This window comes from Chiloscyllium plagiosum, chromosome 36 (genome assembly GCF_004010195.1).
Source record: "Chiloscyllium plagiosum isolate BGI_BamShark_2017 chromosome 36, ASM401019v2, whole genome shotgun sequence".
Classification (NCBI taxonomy): Eukaryota; Metazoa; Chordata; class Chondrichthyes; order Orectolobiformes; family Hemiscylliidae; genus Chiloscyllium; species Chiloscyllium plagiosum.
This window is the reverse complement of record NC_057745.1, coordinates 38,198,309-38,223,243: the sequence shown is the minus strand read 5'-3', so window position 1 is coordinate 38,223,243 and position 24,935 is coordinate 38,198,309. Positions and strand designations below refer to the sequence as shown.

Genomic DNA, 24,935 nt, shown 5'->3' with positions numbered 1-24,935 from the left:
TACATCTCAAACCTGTCCATATACCTCATAATCTTATACATCTCAAACCTGTCCATGTACCTCATCATCTTATACATCTCAAACCTGTCCATATACTTTATAATCTTATACATCTCAAACCTGTCCATGTACCTCATCATCTTATACATCTCACACCTGTCCATGTACCTCATCATCTTATACATCTCAAACCTGTCCATGTACCTCATCATCCTATACATCTCAAACCTGTCCATGTACCTCATCATCTTATACATCTCAAACCTGTCCATGTACCTCATCATCTTATACATCTCACACCTGTCCATTTACCTCATCATCGTATACATCTCTATCCTGTCCATGTACCTCATCATCTTAGACATCTCAAACCTGTCCATGTACCTTATCATCTTATACATCTCAAACCTGTCCATGTACCTCATCATCCTATACATCTCAAACCTGTCCATGTAACTCATCATCCTATACATCTCAAACCTTACACCTTAATCATTCCCCCCCCACCCCTGCTCCAGTGAAAACAGTCTGTCCAATCTCTCTCTATAATTAAATTTTTCCAGCCTGTGCAACATCCTGTCAAATCTCCTCTGCACCCTCTCCACTGCAATCACATCTTCCAGAACTGCACACAGTACTCCAACTGTGGCCTAACCAATGTTTTATACTGTTCCAGCCTCACCTCCATGCTCATAACCTCTCTGCCTCAGCTAAGAAAATCCTTCTTAACCATGTAATCCACTGTCCTGCCACGTTAAAGAACCAAAGTCCCTCTGATCCTTGGTGCCTTCCAGAATCCTACCTTACATCATGTATTCATCCTGCCCAAGTGCATCACCTCCCACCTATCCAGACTGAATTCCATTTTCCTCTGATTAGCCCAGCTGACCAGTCCATTTATATCCTCCCGTAATCTAAGGCTATCCTCATCACTATTTACCATCCAGCCAATTTTCATATCAGCCACAAACTTACCCATCAACTCTCGAGTCTAATTTATTTCTACATGACCACAAACAGCAAGGGCCCCAACACTGACCCCTGCAGACTCCTGATGGACATGAGCTTCCAGTCGCAAAAACACCCATCGATCATCACCCTCTGCTTCCCGCCACTCAGCCAATTCAAGATCCAACTAGCTAAATTTCCCACAGGCTGTTACCTTCACCATCAACCTCACATGTGTGATTCACCAACAGGTACATTGAAGCTTTCCATCGATGTACCTGTATGTGTTGACTGTTCCTACGTCGTTAGCAAAGAGAGCATGGAGAACTTGCCATATAAACAAGAATGCCTTAAAGAAAGAAAGGATCTACACTAACTAATTCTTGATACAACTTCAGGATGTCCTAAACATTTTACATCCAATGAAATATTTTACAGTTGCAATCTGGGAAATACAGCAGCCAATTTGCACACAAGAAGACTCCACAAACAGTGATGAGGTAATGACCATTTAACATCACCATTTCAGTGATGTTGATCAAGAAATAGATATTGGCCAGAACGTTAGGAAAGGATTCCAAATTTTTCATTGCCGAGTGTCATGTTCTCTTTTATGGCTGCAAATAATGGAGGAAGACAAGAAAGGAAAGGAAAGGTTCATGATGGACAGAGGTGATTGAACCTCATGGAATCTGGGCTAGTATATTAGACAGAACCTCTAGTGTTTGGGCGCATTGAACACAAAATCTAGGCTGATTCTCTTGTACAAGACTCAGGGAATCCTATGATTTTATGAGGTGGATTACAGGGCTTCAGTTTAATATTTCTTCAAAAAGACCCCACCTCAAAAAGCATAGAATTCCCTGAGTATTGCACTAGAGAATCAGCCTAGATTTTGTGTTCAATGTGCCCAAATACTAGAGGTTCTGTCTAATATACTAGCCCAGATTCCATGAGGTTCAACCACCTCTGTCCATCACAAACCTTTCCTTTCCTTTCTTGTCTTCCTCCATCATTTGTAGCCTGGGTACAAACTTGAATGGAAGGGTGGGTTCAACAACACTGTCCCAAACCCAGAACGCAACTTAGGTATCCAAAACTCTGCATTATTCCACAGCTCTGACTAACTCTGTTGCTATGGTCAATATGGATAACATTGTCCAGATCCATTCAATTTCTCTTTATAGAATATATTATGCAGGAATCATCAGAGAATCAGTCTGGGGAAATGATCACTCCCCAAAATGATGGTAACCAGCCCTTCATCAGCCTCTTTACAGTCTCTTCCATTGGTACTACTACCAGCTCCAAGAATGTGATCCTGGAACTTCCTGGTGTTTCAGCAGTTACTGCAGCATCCCAGATCTTTACACCATCACCATGTAAGTATCCCTACCCATGTAGGATGTTCCATCTTATACACAGCTGACCCTTCCAGTCTCTTGCTCACTCACCTCAATTTTTCAGAATATTCTTTTTCAACCAATGAATTAATTTTTTGAGTTTCAATTCGGGCACGTTCCTTTCAGGAGGAGTCAGCAGCAGGAGCCAGAGGGAGGAGCCTAAACTGGGAAAGATTTAAAATCAAGAATGGAGGTTCTTGGGCCTAATTTCCATTCAGGCACATTCCTTTCAAAGGATTCTTACAGTGTGGAAGTAGGCCATTCAGGCCTTCGGGTACAACTCTATGAACAGTATCCCACTCAATCCCTGTATTTCCCAGGGCTAGTCCACCTCGCCTGCATGTCCTGAGACATGATTGGTAATTTAGCATGGCCAATCCACCTAATTTGCAGACACAGGGGAGAATGTGCAAACTCCACACAGACAGTTGCCTGAGTGTGGAATCAAACCCAGATCCCTGGTGCTGTGAGGTAGCTACTGAGCCACCATGCCACTCTGGATAGGGAGCCCACAGCCAGGGAAGCCTCCTGCTGACATCACAAGGGGGAAGAAAGGGAGTCCGGTTTCTGATTGGTCAGTGCTGGTCAGGTGCTAGTTTGTTTTAACTTGTTCATTTCCTTGGTGCTCCAGGTGAAGGGATTTCATTGCCATTCGTCCCATCGGTTACACACCGAATGAACTAGTCCTGAGGAAGGGTCATTGAATGCGAAGGAAAACAAATGATATTGATTCTAAGACTAGGAATCTGATGAACGAGACAGAGGAGTTGAGATCACAAATAAAACATGGGGATATGATGTAACTGTTCTCACTGAGATATGGTTGAGAGAGAGGTAGGTTTGGAGTCCAATATCCCAGGATATGGAGTCTTCAGGTGAGGCAGGGAAAGAGATAAACAAGGATAGTGTGTTGTAATTTAAATCAGGGAATCAATTCAAGCAGTAAACCAGGATATCACAGAGTCATAGAGATGTACAGCACAGAAACAGATACTTTGGTCCAACTCATCCATGCAGCCAGATATCCTAAATTAATTTAGTCCCAGCATTTGGCCCATATCACTCTAAACCATTCCTATTCATATACCCATCCAGATGCCTTTTAAATGCTGTAATTGTACCAGCCTCCACCACTTCCTCTGGCAGCTCATTCATACACATGGAATTGCCCCTTAGGTCCCTTTTATATCTTTCCCCACTCACCCTAAACCTATAGCCTCTAGTTTTGAACTTCCCAACTCTGCGGAAAAATGCCTTGAATATTCACCCTATCCATGCACCTCATGATTTTATAAACCTCTATAAGGTCACCCCTCAGCCTCTGACACTCCAGGGAAAACAGCCCCAGCCTATTCAGCCTCTCCCTGTACCTCAACCCTTCCAACCCTGGCAACATCCTTGTAAATCTTTTCAACCCTTTCAAGTTTCACAACACCCTTCCAGTAGGAAGGAGACTAGAATTGCACACAATATTCCAAAAGTGGCCTAACCAATGTCCTGTACAGCTGCAACATGACCTCCCAACTCCTGTACTCAATGCACTGCCTAATAAAGGCAAGCATACCAAACACCACCTTCACTATCCTATCTACATACAATTTCACTTTCAAGGAGCTATGAATCTGCACTCCAAGGTCTCTCTCTGTTCAACAACATTCCCCAGGACCTTACCATGAAGTATAAAAGTCCTCTCCTGATTTGCCTTTCCAAAATGCAGCACCTCACATTTATCTACATTAAATTCCATATGCCACTCCTCAACTCATTGACCCATCTGATCAAGTTCCCATTGTACTCTATGGTAACCTTCTTCACTGTCCACTACACCTCCAATTTTGGTGTCCTCTGCAAACTTACGAATTATACCTCTTATGTTCACATCCAAATCATTTATATGAATGACGAAAAGTAGTGGACCCAGCACCGATCTTTGTGGCACGTCATTGGTCACAGGCCTCCAGTGTGAAAAGCAACCCTCCACCACCACCCTCTGTCTTTTACTTTAGAGCCAGTTCTGTATCCAAATGGCTAATTCTTCCTGTATTCCATGAGATCTAACCTTGAGGAGAAAATCAGGACTGCAGATGCTGGAGATCAGAGTCGAAAAGTGTGGTGCTGGAAAAATATAGCAGGTCAGGCAGGAGGTGCAGGAGAGTTGACGTTTCAGGCATAAGCACTTCATACTGATGCCCGAAACGTCAACTGTCCTGCTCCTGGATGCTGCCTGACCTGTCGTGCTTTTCTAGCACCAGTCTACTATAGGAACCTTGTTGAACGTCTTAGAAGGCTTCTCAAATGAAACCATAAGGGTAGAACTGGGAAACCAAAAAGGAGCAATCACGTTGCTGGGAATGTATGATAGGGCACATAACAGTGTGAGAGAAATAGAAGAGCAGAACGGCACATTGCAGAGAAGTGTAAAAGTAATAAGGTAGTGATAGTAGGAGATTTCAACTTAGCTAAACATTAACTGGCATTGTCTTCATGTGAAAGGTTTATAGGGACCAGAATTTTAAAACTATTTCCAGAAGAGTTTACAGAAGGCTCAACAAGACAGTGGCCATCAGGGAGCTGCACAGAAACAGACACAGACCCTTCCGTCCAACTCGTCCATGCCAGGGACTTAATTTTAGGAAATGAATCAGAACAGCTGATTGAAGTGACAGTGGGGGAGCATTTTGCAGACAGTGATCATGACTCTGTTAGATTCAGGATTGTTTTAGAAATGGACAAGTATGGGCCTGTTATCAAAGTTCTATTCTGGAGAAAGGCCAATTTTAATAAGAGTAGGTATGATTTGACCAGAGTGGACTGGGAACAAATAGGTAAATCTGTCAGGATTGGAACGCATTCAAAAAGGAAATAGAGAGAGTATGGGGCCAAAGATAAAGAGTGGCACTAACAAATCCTGGAAGCCCAGCACGTCAAGGGATGAACAGGAAATTAAAAAAAAGCTGAAAATCATAGCAGGTCAGGCAGCATCCATGGAGAGAGAGCAAGTTAACGTTTCAAGTCTAGATGACTCTTTATCAGAGCTAATGTGAAGTGTGGAGGAGGACAGCATTTATCTGGGGGAAGGGGTAGAGTTCTGGAGGAGAGAGACTACAGATGGAGCAGATTAAATAATTCTTTTTTCCTGTCTGGGAGCAGCAGGAGACAGAGTGGAGGTGATGTTGGGATCAGGAGGTTGCTGGGAAGGTAAGGACTTAGTATATATTTGGCAGCGGCTGAGGAGGTCGTGGATAGCACGTTTAGTGAACTGGTCACACCGCAGGTTAGAACTGCTGAGGGAGACAGTGAATGGGCGACCAAAAGGCAGAGAAAGAGTAGGAAGGCAGTGCAGGTGTCCCCTGTGGTCATCTCCCTCCAAAACAGGTATACCATTTTGGATACTGTTGGGGGAGATGGCTCACCAGGGGAGGGCAGCAGTTGCCAGGATCATGGCACCATGGCAGGCACTGCTGTTCAGAAGGGCGGGAAAAAGACTCATAGGGCCATGGTCATAGGGGATTCTATTGGGAGGGGAGTAGGTAGGCTGTTCTGTGGTTAAAAACGAGACTCCCGGTTGGTATGTTGCCTCCCAGATGCTCAGGTCAGGGATGTCACTGATTGGCTGCAGAGCATTCTAAAAGGGAGAGCGAACAGCCAGTTGTCGTGGTGCGCCTAGGCACCGATGATACAAGTAAAAAACGAGATGAGGTCCTGAAAGCAGAATTCAGGGATCTAGGAGAGAAGTTAAAGAGGAGGACCTCAAATGTAGGGATCTCAGGATTGCTACCAGTGCCACGTGCTAACCAGGGTAGAAATGAAAGAATAGGCAGGATGAACACGTGGCTTGAGGGATAGTGTAGGAGGGAGGAGTTCAGATTTGTTGGACATAGTGTGCAGGGTGTTCTAGCGAGGTTGATAAAGAACTGATTGAGCAACAGGAGACAGAGAGTAGTATACACGAATGATCTGGAAAGAGGGCATTGTTGGTCTGATCAGTAAGTTTGCAGATAACACGAAGATTGGTGGAGTAGCAGAAAGCATAAGGGACTTTCAAAGAATACAGGAGAATATAGATAGACTGGAGAGTTGGGTGGAGAAATGGCAGATGGATTTCAATCCGGGCAAATGTGAGGTGATGCATTTTGGGAAGTCTAATTCGAGAGCTAATTATTATACGGTAAATGGAAGAGCCTTGGGAAAAGTTGATGAGCAGAGAGATCTGGGAATTCCGGTCCATTGTACCTTGAAGGTTGCTGTACAGGTGGATAGAAGGCATATAGTATGCTAGCCTTCATTGGATGGGGTATTGAGTATAAGAGCTGACAAGTCATGTTAAAATTGTACAAAACTTTGGTTCAGCTGAATTTAGAATACTGTGTACAGTTCTGGTCGCCACATTACCAAAAGGATGTAGATGCTTTGGAGAGGGTGTAGAGAAGGTTTATGAGGATGTTGCCTGGTATGGAAGGTGCTAGCTATGAAGAGAGGTTGAGTAGGTTAGGATTGTTTTCATTAGAAAAAAGGAGATTGAGGGGGGACCTGATTGAGGTCAACTTGATATTAAACAGAAGAACAACATTTCATCTTTAGATTGGGCACTTTACAACCTTCAGGCCTCCATATCGAGGTTGAACACCTTCAGATTGTGAACTCACTCCCATTCCTTTCCTTTCCTTGTAGCTTGTTCCATTCACTGTCACCATGTCCTCTCTCCCCTCCCTCCATCCCAGGAGGACTACCTGACCGTTAGACACACCATTGTTCTACCACTCTCCCATTCCAATTATTTAATCTATGTACTATCTGCAGCCTCTCTCCCAGAATTCCACCCAAACCCCATTATTGTATAAATGCTGCCCCCTTCAGACTTCATGTCAGCTCTAATGAGCAGTCATCTAAACATGAAATGTAAGCTTACTCTCATTCCATGGCCCGCTGTGATCTCCAGCATTTTCTGTTTTCAGTACAGATTCCAGCGTCTGCAATAACTGTAACATCCTACAAGGGATGTACAGGGTTAGGCTTGGAGGGAAAGGCAGGTTTATGGCAAACAGTGAGGTCCTAGAGGAAACTAGATATGCAAGGGGAAACTTAAAAAGGAAATTAAGATATCAAAAAGAGGGCTTGAAAGAATAATGGCAGGTAAAGTAAAAGGAAATCTTAAATATTTTACATTAGGGTTAAAAGGACAACTTGGGAAAGAATAGGGCCCATTTAGGGAGGAGGGATCAAGACCAGGAGCCACGATTTAAGTTAAGGGTAGGAGATTTAAAGACAATGTAAGGAAATCTTTTCCCCTGATAGGATAGTGGGAATCTAAAACTAACTGCGCATAAGTGTGGCAAAGGCAGAAACCATCATAACATTGAACTATCAACTATGGGTCAAGTGCTGGGAAATAGGATTAAAATAGTTAGGTTGTTGTTTTTGACCAGGGCAGACTCGATGGGCAAAGGGCTTTGTCTGTGCTGGAAATCTCTACGACTCTTATGATTCTGAGGTTACCCACGGATCTGAGTCAGAACTGATCACTGACGCTGCTGCTCCATCTCGCCCTTATCATGTTAAAGGAAGGCACCAGGAGGAAGGTCAAGTTGCCAATGGCTGCACTGATTCATGCTTACTCTTTTTCAGTGTGTGGTGAGATTTTTCAAACTCCTGAGGGTTCATTTTCCAGCCCCCGTTATCCAGCACAATATCCGGCAAATCTGGTCTGTGTTTGGTACATTGTGGCGGAACCGGGCTACGTGATCAGGTTTAAGGTCAACTCGATAAATATAGAAGGAAAGACACCGTGTCATTTTGACTGGCTTGATCTCCATGAGGAGACAGAGAATGGACTTCACTCTCACCAGATAGCAAGGTCAGTCTGCAGTCTGACAAAACTCTGTTCAAAAAGAAACCGACTGGAGATCACCAGTGAATTTGGGGTAATCTTATCTGAGCTTACTGGGTGAAATTTCCATCCTGCCTGACTGTACGGATTTAATAGAGAGTAAAATCAGTTGGTGTGTACAAAGCAGTATTGTTCCTGAACCTGTCAGTTTGAACCCATGTGTTACTAATCTTGTTTTGACCTTCTCCATCCAGTTCCTAATGTTCAGCACCATTAGTGACGTCAGATATTGAAGCAGTCCATGTCCAAATGCTGAAGTCCTGGAAAGCATCAAATTCCTGATGGGAAGTTATCCTCAATTGACTTACTGGAGTATTTTGATGAAGTAACAGAGAGGTTTAGAAACATAGACATTAGGAACAGGAGGAGGCTGTTTGACCCTTCGAACCTCCAGGTTCATTATGATCATGGCTGATGCCGCCCTCCTATATTCTCGCTTTCTCTGTGTATCCTGTAGTGATTGGAACCAGGTGGACTTTGTTGACTACGGGATCCTTGACTCAGGTAAGTTAACCTGGGCCAGTCAGGAAGCCCTGGGTCGATAAAATGTGGAGCTGGAAAGGCACAGCAGGTCAGATAGCATCAGAGGAGCAGGGGGAAAGGATGTTCCAGCTCCACATTTTATCACCTCTGTTTTCCAGCATCTGCAGTCCTTACTCTCTCCAAATTAGGAAGCCCTGGCTGAACAATATAAACAGGGGGTGTAGAATCTCCTCAGTCTAGAGGAGTGACTTGGAGCTGGCTGGCCACAGCCAGTATACTGTACACAAGGAAATAAAGGGGGACACTGGCCTCTGTGCAGTAACATCATACTCCTTGATGTGTTTAAGATCTAAAAATTTATCAATTTCTTTCTTGGACATGTACAAAGACCTGACCTCCAGCACCTTCTGTAGCAGTGAGTTTCATAGGTTGACCACTCTGAATGAAGAGATTTTTCATTATTTCAGTTCTAAATTGCCTACTCTATAACTTAAATTCTTCATCCCTGGAATTGCCTGAGACTGTGAACACTAGTTCTAGATTACTCAACTAGTGAGTCCTTTTATCTGTCCAACCCAGTTAGAATTTTAGATGTTTCAGTCAGAACCCCACTCATTCTTCTAAACTCTGGTGAATACAGGTCCAGTTGAACCAACCTCTCCTCATGGGGCAGTCCCACCATCCCCAATATCAGCCAAGTGAACCATTGCTGCACTCCCTCCCTCCATGGCAGGTCTACCCTCCCTTAGATAGGGAGATCCAACCTGCAGGGGCAGTCTCACCAGCATGATGCGCATGGACATCCAGAAGGCATTTGGTACAGTGCGATACAACAGACTGCGGAGCAAAGTTAGAGCTCATGGGATAAAATAGACAGTAGCAAAGTGGATACATAATTGACTGAGTGACAGGAAACAAGTGATGGTTAACACATGTTTTTCAGCTGTTTTAGTGAACTTCCCCTGAGCTCAGCGCTGGGACCCATGTGTATCTCAATACACATCAATGATCAAGGTGTGCAGAGGACAATTTCAAAAATTGCACATGATAGGAAACTTCAAAGCATTGTAAACTGTGAGAAGGACAGAATTTCAAAAACACATGGACAAGTTGGAGTGGGTGGATAGCTGTTCAGTGTGAGGTGATTTATTTTGGTAAGAAGAAAATAGAAAATATGAAATCATGGGGGTATAGGAGAGAGGAACCTGGATGAATGTTTATATAATCATTAAAAGTGATAGGGCAGGTTGAGAGAATGGTTAACAAAACCTACAGTGTCGTTGGCTTTATTAAAAGAACACACTGTATCACAGCAAGGAGGTTATGTTAAATGTTTAGAAGACCCTAGTATGGCCTGAGCTGGAATATTGTGTCCAGTTCTGGGCACCATGCTTACGGAAGGATGTGAGGGCATTAAGAAGAGAGTCTGGAAGAATTTCACAAGAATGATTCCAGGGATGAAGAATTTAAGTTATGAAAATAGATTGATGAGTAAAAAATTATGTAATAACTGAACTAAGTAAAGAAGGAGAAGATGTTCCCCTCCATGAAAGGATCAAGCATGAGAGGGGGCACAGGTTTAAAGCATTAATAAAAAAAACCAAAAGAGATATGATTCGGGTTTGGCACGGACTGCCTCGGAGGGTGATAGAGGCAGGATGGAAAGATGTAGTTGTTTAAAATGAAGAATGTGCAGGAAGGCGGCAGGATGATGGCACTGAGTGAAGATGCCTACTTGAAGACATGAAAGGCTTAATAAGCTTTTTCTGCACTGGAATAAGTCTGTGATTCTGTGACAAAGACTGTGGTGCTGGAAAAGCACAGCTGGTCAGGCAAATTCCAAGGAGCAGGAGAATCGACGTTTTGGGCAAAAGCCCTATGCTTCAAACATCAATGTTCCTGCTCATTGGATGCTGCCTGACCGGCTGTGCTTTTCCAGCACCACACTCTTTGACTCTGACCTTCAGCATCTGTAGTCCTCACTTTCTCCCTGTGATTCTGTGATCCAGGTTTGGGCTGACAAGTAGCATTTATGTCGCAGAAGTACCAGGCCATTACCATCTCCAACAAAGGAGACTTTAACCATTTCCCCTTGATATTCACATCAACATCCTGTGGGTTACCATATAAATACCATGGGGCTGTAAAAGCAGTTCAGAGGCTAGGACCATTGTGGCAAGTAACTCACTTCCTGTCTGCTGGATCTGTACCTACATTTACAAAGCACAAGTCAGTCTTGTGATGGAATTCTCTCCAATTGTCTAGATTGGCAAAACTCCAATAACGTTCAAGAAGCTTGACATGATCCAGGATAAAACCGCCTATTTATGGCCACCCCATCCAGCACCTCCTACACTCACTCCCTTCACCAGCAGCACTTGGTGGCAGCAGGATCTCTCATCTGCAAGATCCACCACGTCTCCTTCAACAGCACCTTCAAACCCATGATCTCTAACGCCTAGAAGGACAAAGGCAACGAATATATGGGGACATCACCACTCGATATCCTGACTTGAAAATTGAGATAAGTGCACAGAGGCCAGTACCCCATCACCAAGTCCCCTTTATTTACTGGTGCCCAGTAGACTGGCTGGGGGCAGCCAGCTGGCAGGCAGTTTTCTGAACTGTGGAGATTCTCATCTCCTGGTTATATTTTATTTAATTTACAATACATGAAATACAAAGAAAATCCAACCTTGTACAATCCAAGTTATTGCACTCTTTCAAACAAAAAAGAGCTTGTTCCAGTTTCTGTTTCTCCATGCATGACAATTCACTCCAATGGGCCTGAGATCTAAAGCTCAATTCACATGACATCACAAACAAAACTTTCAGATTAACAAGCTGAGCTTCTCCTGGTTTCTTTTATGTCTTTTACTCATGGCTGAAATGGTCTTTGTGAACTTAGTTTAAACATTTGTAAGTATGAGAATGTGCTCAATCCTGTTACCACTCGGATCGAGGACTGTAATTCCGTTGAAGGGAGCTTTAGAAGTTTCCAGGTGATCAGGGATCCCATGTTGGGGTGAAGTCATGTCCCTGCTTTGGCAAAAATACGTTTTTGACAGTGGTCATTAATATCAGCAGCCATCCCAGGCCAGTAACACCACTGCCTGGTCAGCTTTCCCATCATTTGGTATTTTGCTTGATGATGAATTACTACCTGAACTTGACATTTGAAAGCATTGGGGAAAAATGAGACGCTTCAATTCTCTCTGCTTGTCATGGACCAGCTGAGAGAGGACTCCATCCTCCTCTCTGACCCTGTAGCAGCATCTCAGTTTCTCTGTCTCTCTTTGGACTCCCTCATCAGCTGGCTCTGCATTGGAGGATATTCAGCCTTACAGTCACGGGGCAGTTTACTGATGACCATATCAGCCAGCTGACATTGTCTGGGGTTCACTTCCAAGATAGGGTCAGCCAGCTCTTTCCTGATTGGCCCAGATTAGCGATCCCAATTAATGACCTCGTAGTTAATGAGGTCAACCTGGTTTCAATCACGACAAAATTTTTCACCATTCCTTCAGAATCTTAAAGGCCCCTTTCTAAGTGCACTTGGGGTCAACCTAAACAAACAGACTGCAGCTGTCCGCCTTTCTCCAGGGCAGGTCAGGGATGGGAAATCAATACTAACACAGCCAGTGATACCCATGCCCCATGAACAAATAAAAAAGAATGAATTTTGGTAAGAAGCACATGCAGAAACAACATATAATGAAGGGTTTGCAGGAGCAGAGCGGCCTGAGTGCTAATGTGCACAGGTCATTGAAGGCAATGGGACAGGCTGGGAGAGTGGTTGATAAAGCATACCGTATTGTAGGCTTTATTAAAGGCACCTGGAATACAAGACCAAGGAGGTTATATTGAAATTATATAAGACATTAATTTGGCTTCAGCCTGAATATTGCATCCAGTTCTATGTATGGCACTATAGTAAGAATGTCAAAGCATTGAAGAGAGTGCAAATTAGATTCCTGAGCATGGTTTCAGATTTCAGGAATTCCAGTTACAAATAACTGGAGAAGGTCAGACTGTGGCCCCAGGAGAAGAGAATGTTGAGAGGGAATCTGATAGAGACACTTTAAATCATGTGACAATGTTAAACATGATGGTCCTTTTAGAAATCATTTAGGGTCTGCTCCAGAGATGATAAAGAGCAGCTAATGTCATTGGACCATACATTTGAGGGCTGGCTTTTCCCAGGAAGGAGAATTCATTAGGGAGGAGAGAGAACAGGGCAAAAGTGAGGACTGCAGATGCTGGAAACCAGAGTTTAGGTCAGAGTGGTGCTGGAAAAGCACAGCAGGTCAGGCAGCATCTGAGGAGCAGAAGAATCGACATTTCAGGTAAAAGCCCTTTCCTGATGAAGGGCTTTTGCCTGAAACATCGATTCTCCTGCTCCTCGGATGCTGCCTGACCTGTTGTGCTTTTCCAGCACCACTCTAATCTAAACAGGAGAGAGGACAGACTGAAGTTAGTACTGAACCACAAAATCCATCAAAACCATGAAGAGCAGACTTGCCCCGCTTCCTGCGGGTGGTAAATGGATAACTAACAGGATAACACCAAGAGCGATCTGGACAAGAGTAGTTAGGATGGAACTTTCCCAGTTCTGAAAGGATGAAGAATGAGATGACACGTTTAAAGTAACTGCCAAAAAGCAGCAAAGGCTGATATGAAAAAAAAATTCACACAATGTGGGGTATAAGTCTAGAATGTGCATCCTGATAGTGTGGTGGAGGAAGGTTCAACTGAAAAATTAAAAAGGAAATTAAATTGCTAACTTGTAGTTCTACATTTTGGTTGTGATTACCAAAAACACGCCACTCCCACTACCACTGTGTCGGCAAATGGATTTTAATACACCTTTACCCATGTTCTTCCAGGTAATGATATCCTCCTACCGACCCAGTAACTGAGAAATCTTGAGGACTATAAGATCACAGTGTGAGCATGTTCCCTCTTGTGGTGATAAATGGCATCTTTAAAAAAAAATAAAATGTTTCTTTGCAGCGAGAACTGAACTGAACTGTCCAGGAAAATGTTAAATTGATTTGAAGCTTTTATGCAGAACTAGGAAAGAAAAAGATGGCTTTATTCACTCATGGGGTGTGGGCACCACTGGCTGGGTCAACATTTATTGTCCAACTCAAGGGCATCTAAGGATGGGCAATAAATGCTGGCTCAGTTAGTGACACCCCATCCCTTGAGTGAATAAAAAAAGGCTGTGGAAACGCCATGTGTCAGTGAAATTGGCATTATTACAGGAATCAGCAAATTTCTGTCAGTTCTAATGAACAGAATAGTAGCTACCTCAACAGGAAATAGGTATACTAAACATAAGTATGTTCATAAAGTTGGCATTTTTAAGAAAAACGAAATTCAGATTTCCAGACTCTGCATTATTATATTATTATATTCAGTATTAATCTTTAGAGTTTGTGTAAATTCATAAATTATTGCTTTTCACTGCATTTATAAATAAACAGGAGGCGATGTGCTATGAACTTCGTTGAGATCATTAACCTCATCGACCTCAGAATAAACACGAGCTGGCTAGTGAGGAAGGTTATGAGTATTCTGACTTCGTTTTTTGTAACACTTTGTGCTTCCCTCTCAACAGGTTATGTGGAAATGTTGTACCTCCCACTGTCAATACCAACACGAGTCGGCTTAAAGTTTCTTTTGTGTCAGATGCAAGTGTTGCTGGACATGGTTTCACAGCACGATACTGGATAATTGCATCAAGTGACAGTAAGTGGAACTGAAATCTGCTCCAGCTGGTTTGGGATGGATGTGAATAATCGCAGGCAGGGCCGGGGGTTGGGCAGTCTTACCTACTGATTCCATGGTTATCATTATAATTAGATCAAAGGGATTTATATTGACATCCACTTCTTGGAAATGTTCATCCGCTCAACCAATACCACATACATTAAGCATTCCTCTCTTTGCACACGATAGCTGATATCTTTACCACTGATTAATAGTAGCAAGTTTTGAGAAGTTTTGTAGCTCAGATTGAGGTTCTGGATGTAGATTTGCTCGCTGAGCTGGAAGGTTCATTTCCAGATGTTTCGTCACCCTACTAGGTAACATCTTCAGTGGGCCTCTGGGCAAAGCACTGTGGATAATTCCTGCTTTCTATTTATATGTTTGGGTTTCTTTGGGTTGGTGATGTCATTTCCTGTGGTAACATCATTTCCTGCGGTAATGTCATTTCCTGCTCTTTTTCTCAGGGGGTTGTAGATGAGGTCTAACGCGATGCGTTTGTTATTGGAGTTCCATGGGTTGGAATGTCATGCTTCTAGGAATTCTCATGCATATCTCTGTTTGGCTTGTCCTAGGATGGATGTGCTGTCCCAGTCAAAGTGGTGTCCTTCCTCATCTGTATGTAAGGATACTTGTGAGAAAGAGTCATGTCGTTTTGTGGCTAGTTGGTGTTCATTTTTCCTGGTGGCTAGTTTTCTGCCTGTTTGTCCAACATTGTGTTTATTATAGTTCTTGCGCGGTATTTTGTAAATGACATTAATTTTGCTTGTTGTCTGTGTAGAGTCTTTCAAGTTCATTAGCTGCTGTTTTAGTGTGTTGGTGGGTTTGTGGGCTACCATGATGCCAAGGGGTCTGAGTAGTCTGGCAGTCATTTCCGAGATGGCTTTGATGTAGGGGAGAGTGGCTAGGGTTTCTGGGACGTGTTTTGTCTGCTTGTTTGGGTTTGTTGCTGAGAGATCTGTGGACTGTGTTCATTGGGTACCCATTCTTTTTGAATACATGGTATAGGTGATTGTCCTCTGCTCTGCGTAGTTCCTCTGTGCTGCAGTGCGTGGTGGCTTATTGAAATAATGTTCTGATGTAGCTTTGTTTGTGGGTGTTGGGATGGTTGCTTCTGTAGTTCAGTATTTGGTCTGTATGTGTTGTTTTCTATAGACGCTAGTTTGAAGTTCCCCATTGGCTGTTTGCTCTACTGTGACATCTAGGAATGGAAGTTTGTTGTTGTTTTCCTCCTCTTTAGTGAATTTTATGGCAGTAAGGGTATTATGATGGTCTTGAAGGTTTCCTCTAACTTGTTTCATTTAGTGATAACAAAGGTGTCACCCACGTAGCAGACCCAAAGTTTGGGTTGGATAGTTGGCAGAGCTGTTTGTTCGAGTCTCTGTATTACTGCCTCTGCTAAGAACCCTGATATTGGAGATTGGTGTTCTGTTGGTTTGTCTGTAGGTTTTGTTGTTGAAGGTGAAGTGTGTGGTAAGGCATAGGTCCACTAGCTTGATGATACTGTCCTTGCTGATTAAGTTAATGGTGTTAAGTGTATGTGTCTTTGGGTCTTCTAATAATGTAGTCAGTGTTTCCTTGGCCAGGTTAATGTTGATTGATGTAAACAGGGCAGTTACATCAAAGGAGACCACTATTTAATCCTCTTCTGTCTTAGTGTCTTTGATGGTCTTCAGAAATTCTTGGCTGGAGTGGATGGAGTGGTGTGAGTCTTCTACTAAGTGTTTTAGTCTTTGTTGTAGCTCCTTGGCCACTCTGTAAGTTGGTGTTCCAGGTCGTGAGACTATGGGTCTGAGGGGGGCTCCTGGTTTGTTAATTTTGGGTAATCCATAGAAACGTGGTATGTTGGATCCATCTGGTTTCATTTTTTGGAAGTTGGTGTTATTTATCTCTCCAGATTTCTGAAGTTTTGTGAGTAGGGCTGTGATTTGGTTCTCTAGTTGTGGGGTTGGGTCTATCGCCACTTGTCGGTAAGTGTTGGTATCTGTAAGTAGTGCATTCGCTTTTTCAATGTAGTCTCTTTGATTTAGAATGACTGTCAAGTGTCCTTTGTCTGCGTAGGATAACAATGTTTTTATCTTTTTTAAGTCTTTCCAGTGATTAGATTAGATTACTTAGATTAGATTATGTACTGTGTGGAAACAGGCCCTTCGGCCCAACAAGTTGACACCAACCCGCCGAAGCATAACCCATTCCCCTACATTTACCCCTTCACCTAACACTACGGACAATTTAGCATGGCCAATTCACCTAACCTGCACATTTTTGGATTGTGGGAGGAAACCGGAGCACCCGGAGGAAACCCATGCAGACACGGGGAGAATGTGCAAACTCCACACAGAGAGTCGCCTGAGGCGGGAATTGAACCCGGGGCTCTGGCGCTGTGCTTTCCTTTCTTGTGTTTGAGTGTGTTTCCTTCCTTTTTTCTGCCTAATGTTGCTGCACATACCTGTCTGATAGTTTGCTGGGTTTCTTCTGTGAGTTGGTTGTCTTTTAGTGCTGCTAAGAAATCTTTCTTGTCCGCATCCTGGCAGTTGTAATTTAATCCTCATACTAAAACAGCTTTCTCAGTGTCTGGTAAGGGTTGGTCAGATAGGTTTTTTTTGTCCAAGCTTCTGTGTCGTCAGTGTTTGTTACTTTGTGTAAGTTTGTCTAGTTTTTTCTGCAGGTCTAGTTTTTCATTTTCTGTGTTTGTCGCTGTCTGTCCCTTTCACGGTCTGTTGCATGGGGAGAAAGTGAGGACTGCAGATGCTGGAGATCAGAGCTGAAAATGTGTTGCTGGAAAAGTTTCAGGAAATCGACGTTTCAGGAAGAAGGGCTTATGCCCGAAACGTCGATTCTCCTGTTCCCTGGATGCTGCCTGACCTGCTGCGCTTTTCCAGCAACACATTTTCACCACGGTCTGTTGCATGAGTGAGTGAAGATTTTTGGTTCAAAATTTCCCAATTGTTTTACGGAATCTGTTGTGGCATCATTAATCATTTCTCTCAGCATTCTGCGGCTGTTTTGCTCTGCTATTCTTTTGGCTATTGGGGTGTTAAGGGGAGGTTTGTATTGAAGACATTTAGGTCGTACCTGCTTCCTTAGGCATTCGTGTAGCAAGTACAGCTGTTCGCGGGTGGCACTCTGTCGGATGGCATTCGTTTCCCATTTTTGGGCCAGTTTTAGCGTTTTGCACCCATAGATCTTAGCGAATTTTGAGAAGATTTGTAGCTCAGGTTGAGGTTCTGGATGTAGGTTTGTTCACTGAGCTGGAAGGTTCATTTCCAGACGTTTCGTCATCCTACTAGGTACCATCTTCAGTGGGCCTCCGGGCGAAGCACTGTTGATAATTCCTCTTTCTATTTATATGTTTGAGTTTTATTTGGGTTGGTGATGTAATTTCCTGTGGTGTCATCATTTCCTGTGGTGACATCATTTCCTGTTCTTTTTCTCAGGGGGTGGTCGATGTGTTTGTTGATACAGGTCTGGTTGGAATGCCATGTTTCTAGGAATTCTTGTACATGTCTCTGTTTGGCTACAGAGTATTCAAAAAGAATGGGTACCCAATGAACACAGTCCACAGATTTCTCAGCAACAAACCCAAACAAGCAGACAAAATGCACCCAGAAACCCTAGCCACTCTCCCCTACATCAAAGACATCTCGGAAATGACTGCCAGACTACTCAGACCCCTTGGCATCTCTTTGTTAGCTATGTAGAACTGTCCATCTTCTGTAATTACACCGGCACCACTCCCCACCTCTTCCTCCGCTACATTGGTGACTGCATTGGCGCCACCTCGTGCTCCCCTGAGGAGGTTGAGCAATTCATCAACTTCACCAACACATTCCACCCTGACCTTAAATTTACCTGGGCCATCTGTGACACCTCCCTCCCCTTCCTGGACCTCTCCATCTCCATTAATGACGACCGACTTGACACCAACATTTTTTACAAACCCACCGACTCCCCAGCTACCTGGATTACACCTCCTCCCACCCTACCTCCTGCAAAGATGCCATCCCGTATTCCCAATTCCTCTGCCTCTGCCGGATCTGCTCCCAGGAGGACCAGTTCCACCACAGAACACATCAGATGGCCTCCTTCTTTAGAGACCGCAATTTCCCTTCCCACGTGGTTAAAGATGCCCTCCAACGCATCTCATCCACATCCCGCACCTCCGCCCTCAGACCCAACCCCCCCAACCGCAACAAGGACAGAACGCCCCTGGTGCCCACCTTCCACCCTACCAACCTCCGCATAAACCAAATCATCCGCCGACATTCCCCCCACCCCCAAACAGACCCCACCACCAGGGATATATTTCCCTCCCCACCCCTCTCCGCCTCCAAACAGACCCCACCACCAGGGATATATTTCCCTCCCCACCCCTCTCCGCCTCCAAACAGACCCCACCACCAGGGATATATTTCCCTCCCCACCCCTCTCCGCCTCCAAACAGACCCCACCACCAGGGATATATTTCCCTCCCCACCCCTCTCCGCCTCCAAACAGACCCCACCACCAGGGATATATTTCCCTCCCCACCCCTCTCCGCCTCCAAACAGACCCCACCACCAGGGATATATTTCCCTCCCCACCCCTCTCCGCCTTCCGCAAAGACCGCTCCCTCCGTGACTACCTGGTCAGGTCCACGCCCCCCTACGACCCACCCCCCCATCCTGGCACTTTCCCCTGCCACCGCAGGAACTGTAAAACCAGCGCCCACACCTCCTCCCTCACCTCCATCCAAGGACCTAAAGGAGCCTTCCACATCCATCAAAATTTTACCTGCACATCCACTAATATCATCTACTGTATCCGTTGCTCCCGATGCGGTCTCCCCTACATTGGGGAGACTGGCCCGAAACGTCAATTTCCCGGCTCCTCGGATGCTGCCTGAACTGCTGTGCTTTTCCAACACCACTCTACTCCAGAATCTGGTTTCCAGCATCTGCAGTCATTGTTTTTACCTACCCCACAAACCCACCAACACACTAAAACAGCAGCTGATGAACTTGAAAGACCCTATACAGACACCAAGCAAAATTAATGTCATTTACAAAATACCGCGCAAGAACTATAATAAATACAATGTTGGACAAACAGGCAGAAAACTAGCCACCAGGAAAAATGAACACCAACTAGCCACAAAACGACATGACTCTTTCTCACTAGTATCCTCACATACAGATGAGGAAGGACACCACTTTGACTGGGATAACACATCCATCCTAGGACAAGCCAAACAGAGATATGCATGAGAATTCCTAGAAGCATGGCATTCCAACCCATGGAACTCCATCAACAAACACATCGAGTTAGACCTCATCTACCACCGCTGTGGTTCTGTTCGCCGAGCTGGAAGTTTTTGTTGCAAACGTTTCGTCCCCTGTCTAGGTGACATCCTCAGTGCTTGGGAGCCTCCTGTGAAGCGCTTCTGTGGTGTTTCCTCCGGCATTTATAGTGGCCTGTCTTTGCCGCTTCCGGTTGTCAGTTTCAGCTGTCTGCTGTAGGGCATTATAGGGCAAGCCAAACAAAGAACAGCCAGGGAATGCCTAGAAGCATGGCACTCATCCACAAACTCCATCAACAAACACATAGACCTGGACCCAATATACCAGCCACTACAGCGGACAGCTGAAACTGACAACCAGAAGCGGCAGGGACAGGCCACTATAAATGCCGGAGGAAACACCACAGAAGCGCTTCACAGAAGGCTCCCAAGCCCTGAGGATGTCACCTAGACAGGGGACGAAACGTTTGCAACAAAAACTTCCAGCTCGGCGAACAGAACCACAGCAACGAGCACCCGAGCTACAAATCTTCTCACAAACTTTGATCATCTACCACCCCCTGAGAAAAAGAACAGGAAATTATGTCACCATGGGAAATGATGTCACCATAGGAAATGGCATCACCAACCCAAAGAATTCCAAACATATAAATAGAAAGCAGGAATTATCAACAGTGCTTTGCACGAAGGCCAACTGAAGATGTTACCTAGTAGGGTGATGAAACATCTGGAAGTGAACCTTCCAGCTCAGCGAGCAAACCTACATCCAGAACTGAATAATAGTCACTGCACTTCAAGCTAATCTAATCGAGTGGTTTTGACTTTGCATGACAGTGAATTCAATTCAAATAAAAGTGCGAAGGAACTGGTGACTTGCTGTTGTCTATTGTATCCGTCTGCACACAGTCAATCCAACTCTCATTACTCTTGAAGTAATATCAAACAATTCCAAGAGACATAAAGTTATTACATACATGCAAGTCCTTCTTTTGTCCTCCTGCATCAATCATGCTTCAGTGCCAGGGATGACCACAATTCCTCCCCTTCCCAAGGTTCCTAACCAGTGACATCAGGTACCTCACTCAAGTGTGATCCCACGTCATGGTAACGTTATTGTGGTATTCAACAATGAGAAGGATCACATTGATACTCACCGATTGATATTCATATCTCAGAGATAACTTATTCATCAAGACTGGAATGACTACCTCATTTTAATCGCTCTGAACACCAGAGGTACTGATGAACAGGGGATGTTAAGCCTGCCCACTAACTACAAGACACAAACTAGAATATCATGGAATACTTTCAACTTAGAGTCATAGTGATGTACAACACAGAAACAGATCTTTCGGTCTAACTTGTCCCAACCAACCAGATATGCCCACCTAATCTCATCCCATTTGCCAGCACTTGGCCCATATCCCTCCAAATCCTTTTGTTCATGTATTCATCCAGATGCCTTTTAAATGCTGTAATTGTACCAGTCTCCACCGCTTCCTCTGGCAGCTCATTCCATACACGTACCACCCTCTGCGTGAAAAAGTTGCCCCTTAGGTCTCTTTTATATCTTTCCCCTCTCACCCTAAACCTATGCCCTCTAGTTCTGGACTCTCCCATCCCAGGGAAAAGACTTTGTCTATTTAACCTATCCACACCCCTCATGATTTTATAAATCTCTATAAGGTCACCCCTCAGCCTCCGACGCTCCAGGGAAAACAGCCCCAGCTTGTTCAGCCTCTCCCTATAGCTCAAATCCACCAAACCTGGCAACATCCTTGTAAATCTTTTCTGAACCCTTTCAAGTTTCACAACATTTTTCCGATAGGAAGGAGACCAGAATTGCACACAGTATTCCAAAAGTGGCCTAACCAATGTCCTGTACAGCCGCAACATGACCTCCAAATGCCTGTGGAGAAAGTGAGGACTGCAGATGCTGGAGATCAGAGCTGAAAAATGTGTTGCTGGAAAAGCGCAGCAGGTCAGGCAGCATCCAAGGAGAACGAGAATCAATGTTTCGGTCATAAGCCCTTCTTCAGAAATTCTTCAGGATTCCTGAAGAAGGGCTTATGCCCAAAACGTCGATTCTCCTGCTCCTTGGATGCTGCCTGACCTGCTGTGCTTTTCCAGCAACACATTTTTCAGCTCCCAACTCCTGTACTCAGTACATTGACCAATAAAGGAAAGCATACCAAACACCTTCTACACTATCCCATTTACTTGAGACTCTACGTTCAAGGAGCTATGAACCTGCACTCCAAGATCTCTTTGTTCAGCAACACTCCCTAGGGCCTTTTCATTAAGTGTATACGTCCTGCTAAGATTTGCTTTATAAAAACGCAGCACCTCACATTTATCTAAATTAAACTCCAGCTGCCACTCCTCAGCTCATTGGCCCATCTGATCAAGGTCCCATTGTAACCTTCTTCGGTGTCCACTCCACCTCCAATATTGGTGCCATCTGCAACCTCCTTGTCTGGATAAGTGTAGTTATGACAATACTTGAGAAAGTCTGTTTGGTTGGTGTTCCTTCCACCAGCTTCAGCGTCCATCCCCTCCATTATCTCAGGAGCAGCTGTGTGCACCATCTACAAGGTTCATTGCAGAAACTCCTCAAGCCTTCTTTGACTTTACCTTCCACCAGCCTCTAGTGCCTATAAGAACAAGGGCAGCTGACTCATGTAAACGCCACCACTTGTAAGTTAAATTCCAACTCTCGTACTATCATGGTTGCCAGGCCAAAAGCCAGGATCTCCCTTCCTCAAAGCACTGAGTGTACCTAGACCAGATCGACTCCAGTAGTTTCAGAAAGCAACTCGACCACCCTCATAAGGGCAATTGGGGATGTGCATATCTCTGATTTTATTTTTGAACTGAAATAACTAGCACAGACACAATGTGTTGAATGCCCTGCTTTGTTGTATGATTCCATGAAGAGGTCTTTCTCACTTTGTGCCCTTATTTATTACATAATCCACTGTACATACTATTCTGTACATGCACCCATCACATAAAGCCAGGCACCTGTCTTCATGGAGGGCAACACGACAGCCAAACAGCTGCTTATCCCAGACTGCTGAATGTGAACTTTTTTGCAGGCTGATTATTCCAGACAATTCCCAGACTGTTCATCCTCTAATTTATCCTCCATTCTTGGACCATCCCCAGACTGCACCTTTCCAGGTTCCCAGATTGGTCCCAGACCCTTGTGGCTGCTCTCTATAATTTCCTGATGTTCTGCTACTACAGTAGCATGTTGGGCTTGGGGACTCTGGTGAGTACACCCATTATGATGATGTGAAGTGTCGAACTATATCTGAAAAGACAACATAGTGAACTGTTCATTGGTCTCTTAAATGTTTTAAGTTTAACAGAACAATGAAGGGAGGGGTCAGTTCCATAGTTCAACTGGTAATGTTCCAATTTTTCAAGGAAGTGTCTCTGTTTGTTTTGGTCTTGGGAGCAGAGTGATTTTTCCAATGTGGAATGTGCTTCCTGCTGTGTCTGCAAGTCTGCGGTGACAGCCCCATGAAAGAGGCAATGAATAATCCAGTCTTAGATAAAGCTGAACTCCTACCAATGCTGTTCCTACCCTGTGAATTCCTGACAGGGTACTACAGAGATTTTTAGTCTGTTACTAAATTTGCATCTAAGCCATCCTATACAATACTTGTTCTGGAAGTTAGTGATGAAGGAGCGGCGCTCTGAAAGCTAGTGTGCTTCCAGTTAAACCTTTTGGACTATACCCTAGTCTTGTGTGATTTTTAACTTTGTTCTGGAAGTGTTTAATGGGGACAATGTAGATGGAACTTTACTCTGTATCTAACCATGTGTTGTGCCTATCCTGGGAATGTTTGATGAGGACAGTGTAAAGAGAAGTTAACTTTCAGTTTTAAAGAATAGATGGAGCTTTACCCTATAGTTAACCCTGTGCAAAACCTGAACTGCAACACTTTGATGAGGACAATGCAGCCAGAGCTTTATTTTCAGTTTATAAGAGTTAAGGGACCCTCACTTTAAATCTAGTCCTGTGATGCATCTGCCAGAAAAGTGCTCAATTGTACAGTGTAGAGGCACTTTACTTGTCTGCATCAAACTCAGAATAGGAGATAGCTGCTCAGTTGCTGAACCTAACTATGAGCAGATTACATGATATTCCTCCTGTATAATGACCTGTGCTAACGTCATATACAAAGAAGCAACAACACAACAAATGTACTGGGAAGAAAATGGAATTATTATATAAAATTTGGAAAAATAAGTGAAGAACCACAGATTTAAGTAATGTTAGCAAACAAGATTCCTATTCCATAAGTGGCTTTTTCTGTTTCCCCACCCCCACATCCCCTTTCTGTCCTTTCCCTGATACGCTGCCTCTTTCCTGGTATCAGGATGCCTTCCCTTTTTATGTTTACCTGAGAGCTGATGGGATGCCTCCAGGCCCCTCTCCTGCTGAGACTCAGTATTCAGGCAAAGAGGATGTTTCAGAGTTGGGCACATCGAAATCATTAGTATTATGATGGATTCATACATTTTGTTTGAATGATACAGTTCCAAGAGTTTTAAAGAGTCATTTTGAAAGAAAGAAAGACTTGAACATTAAGGGGAGACAATGGCCCTTGTGGTATTGTTGCTAGATTATTAATCCAGAGACCCAGGTAATGTTCTGGGAGCCTGAGTTCATGTTCTGCTGTGGCAGATGGTGGAATCTGAATTCAATACAAATCTGGAATTAATGATCTAATGATGCTCATGAAACTGTTGTTGATTGTCAGAAAAATCCAGTTTTAAATGTATTTGTGCTGTGGGATGTGGGTGTCACTGGGGGGCAGTGTTTATTGTCTTCTTGAACCATTAGAGTCGACCTGCTGTGGATTGACACAAAACCATTAGGGAGGGAATTCCAGGATTTTCACCCAAAATTTAGTTTTCTAATATCCTTTATGGAATAAAAGAATCACTGAAAAGAGGCATCTCACATCCATCAGGAAAAATCCAAGAATGTCAAATTTCATATCATCATGGCAATTTGTGCTGTAGGTGTAAAGAGTGCTGACTGCTTGGGAGTTGATTCTAACTGAGAAACTGTCGTAGAGAAAGCAATGGGGAATTATAGCAGTGGGGAATTATAGCAGTGGGGAATTATAGCAATGGGGAATTATAG

At 44.0% G+C, this 24,935-nt stretch overlaps 1 protein-coding gene across 6 annotated transcripts in view; it reads left to right on the top strand.

Annotated features, from left to right (window-relative positions):
• LOC122540867 (membrane frizzled-related protein-like) overlaps positions 1-24,935 on the top strand; it is a 79,758-nt gene that overhangs the window by 19,494 nt on the left and 35,329 nt on the right. For all 6 annotated transcript variants that reach the window (XM_043677083.1, XM_043677080.1, XM_043677078.1 and 3 more), the window contains 3 exons: positions 2,136-2,330; positions 7,977-8,205; positions 14,345-14,475. In XM_043677083.1, coding sequence (XP_043533018.1) covers positions 2,136-2,330; positions 7,977-8,205; positions 14,345-14,475 — 555 coding nt within the window. The remainder of the gene's footprint in view (positions 1-2,135; positions 2,331-7,976; positions 8,206-14,344; positions 14,476-24,935) is intronic.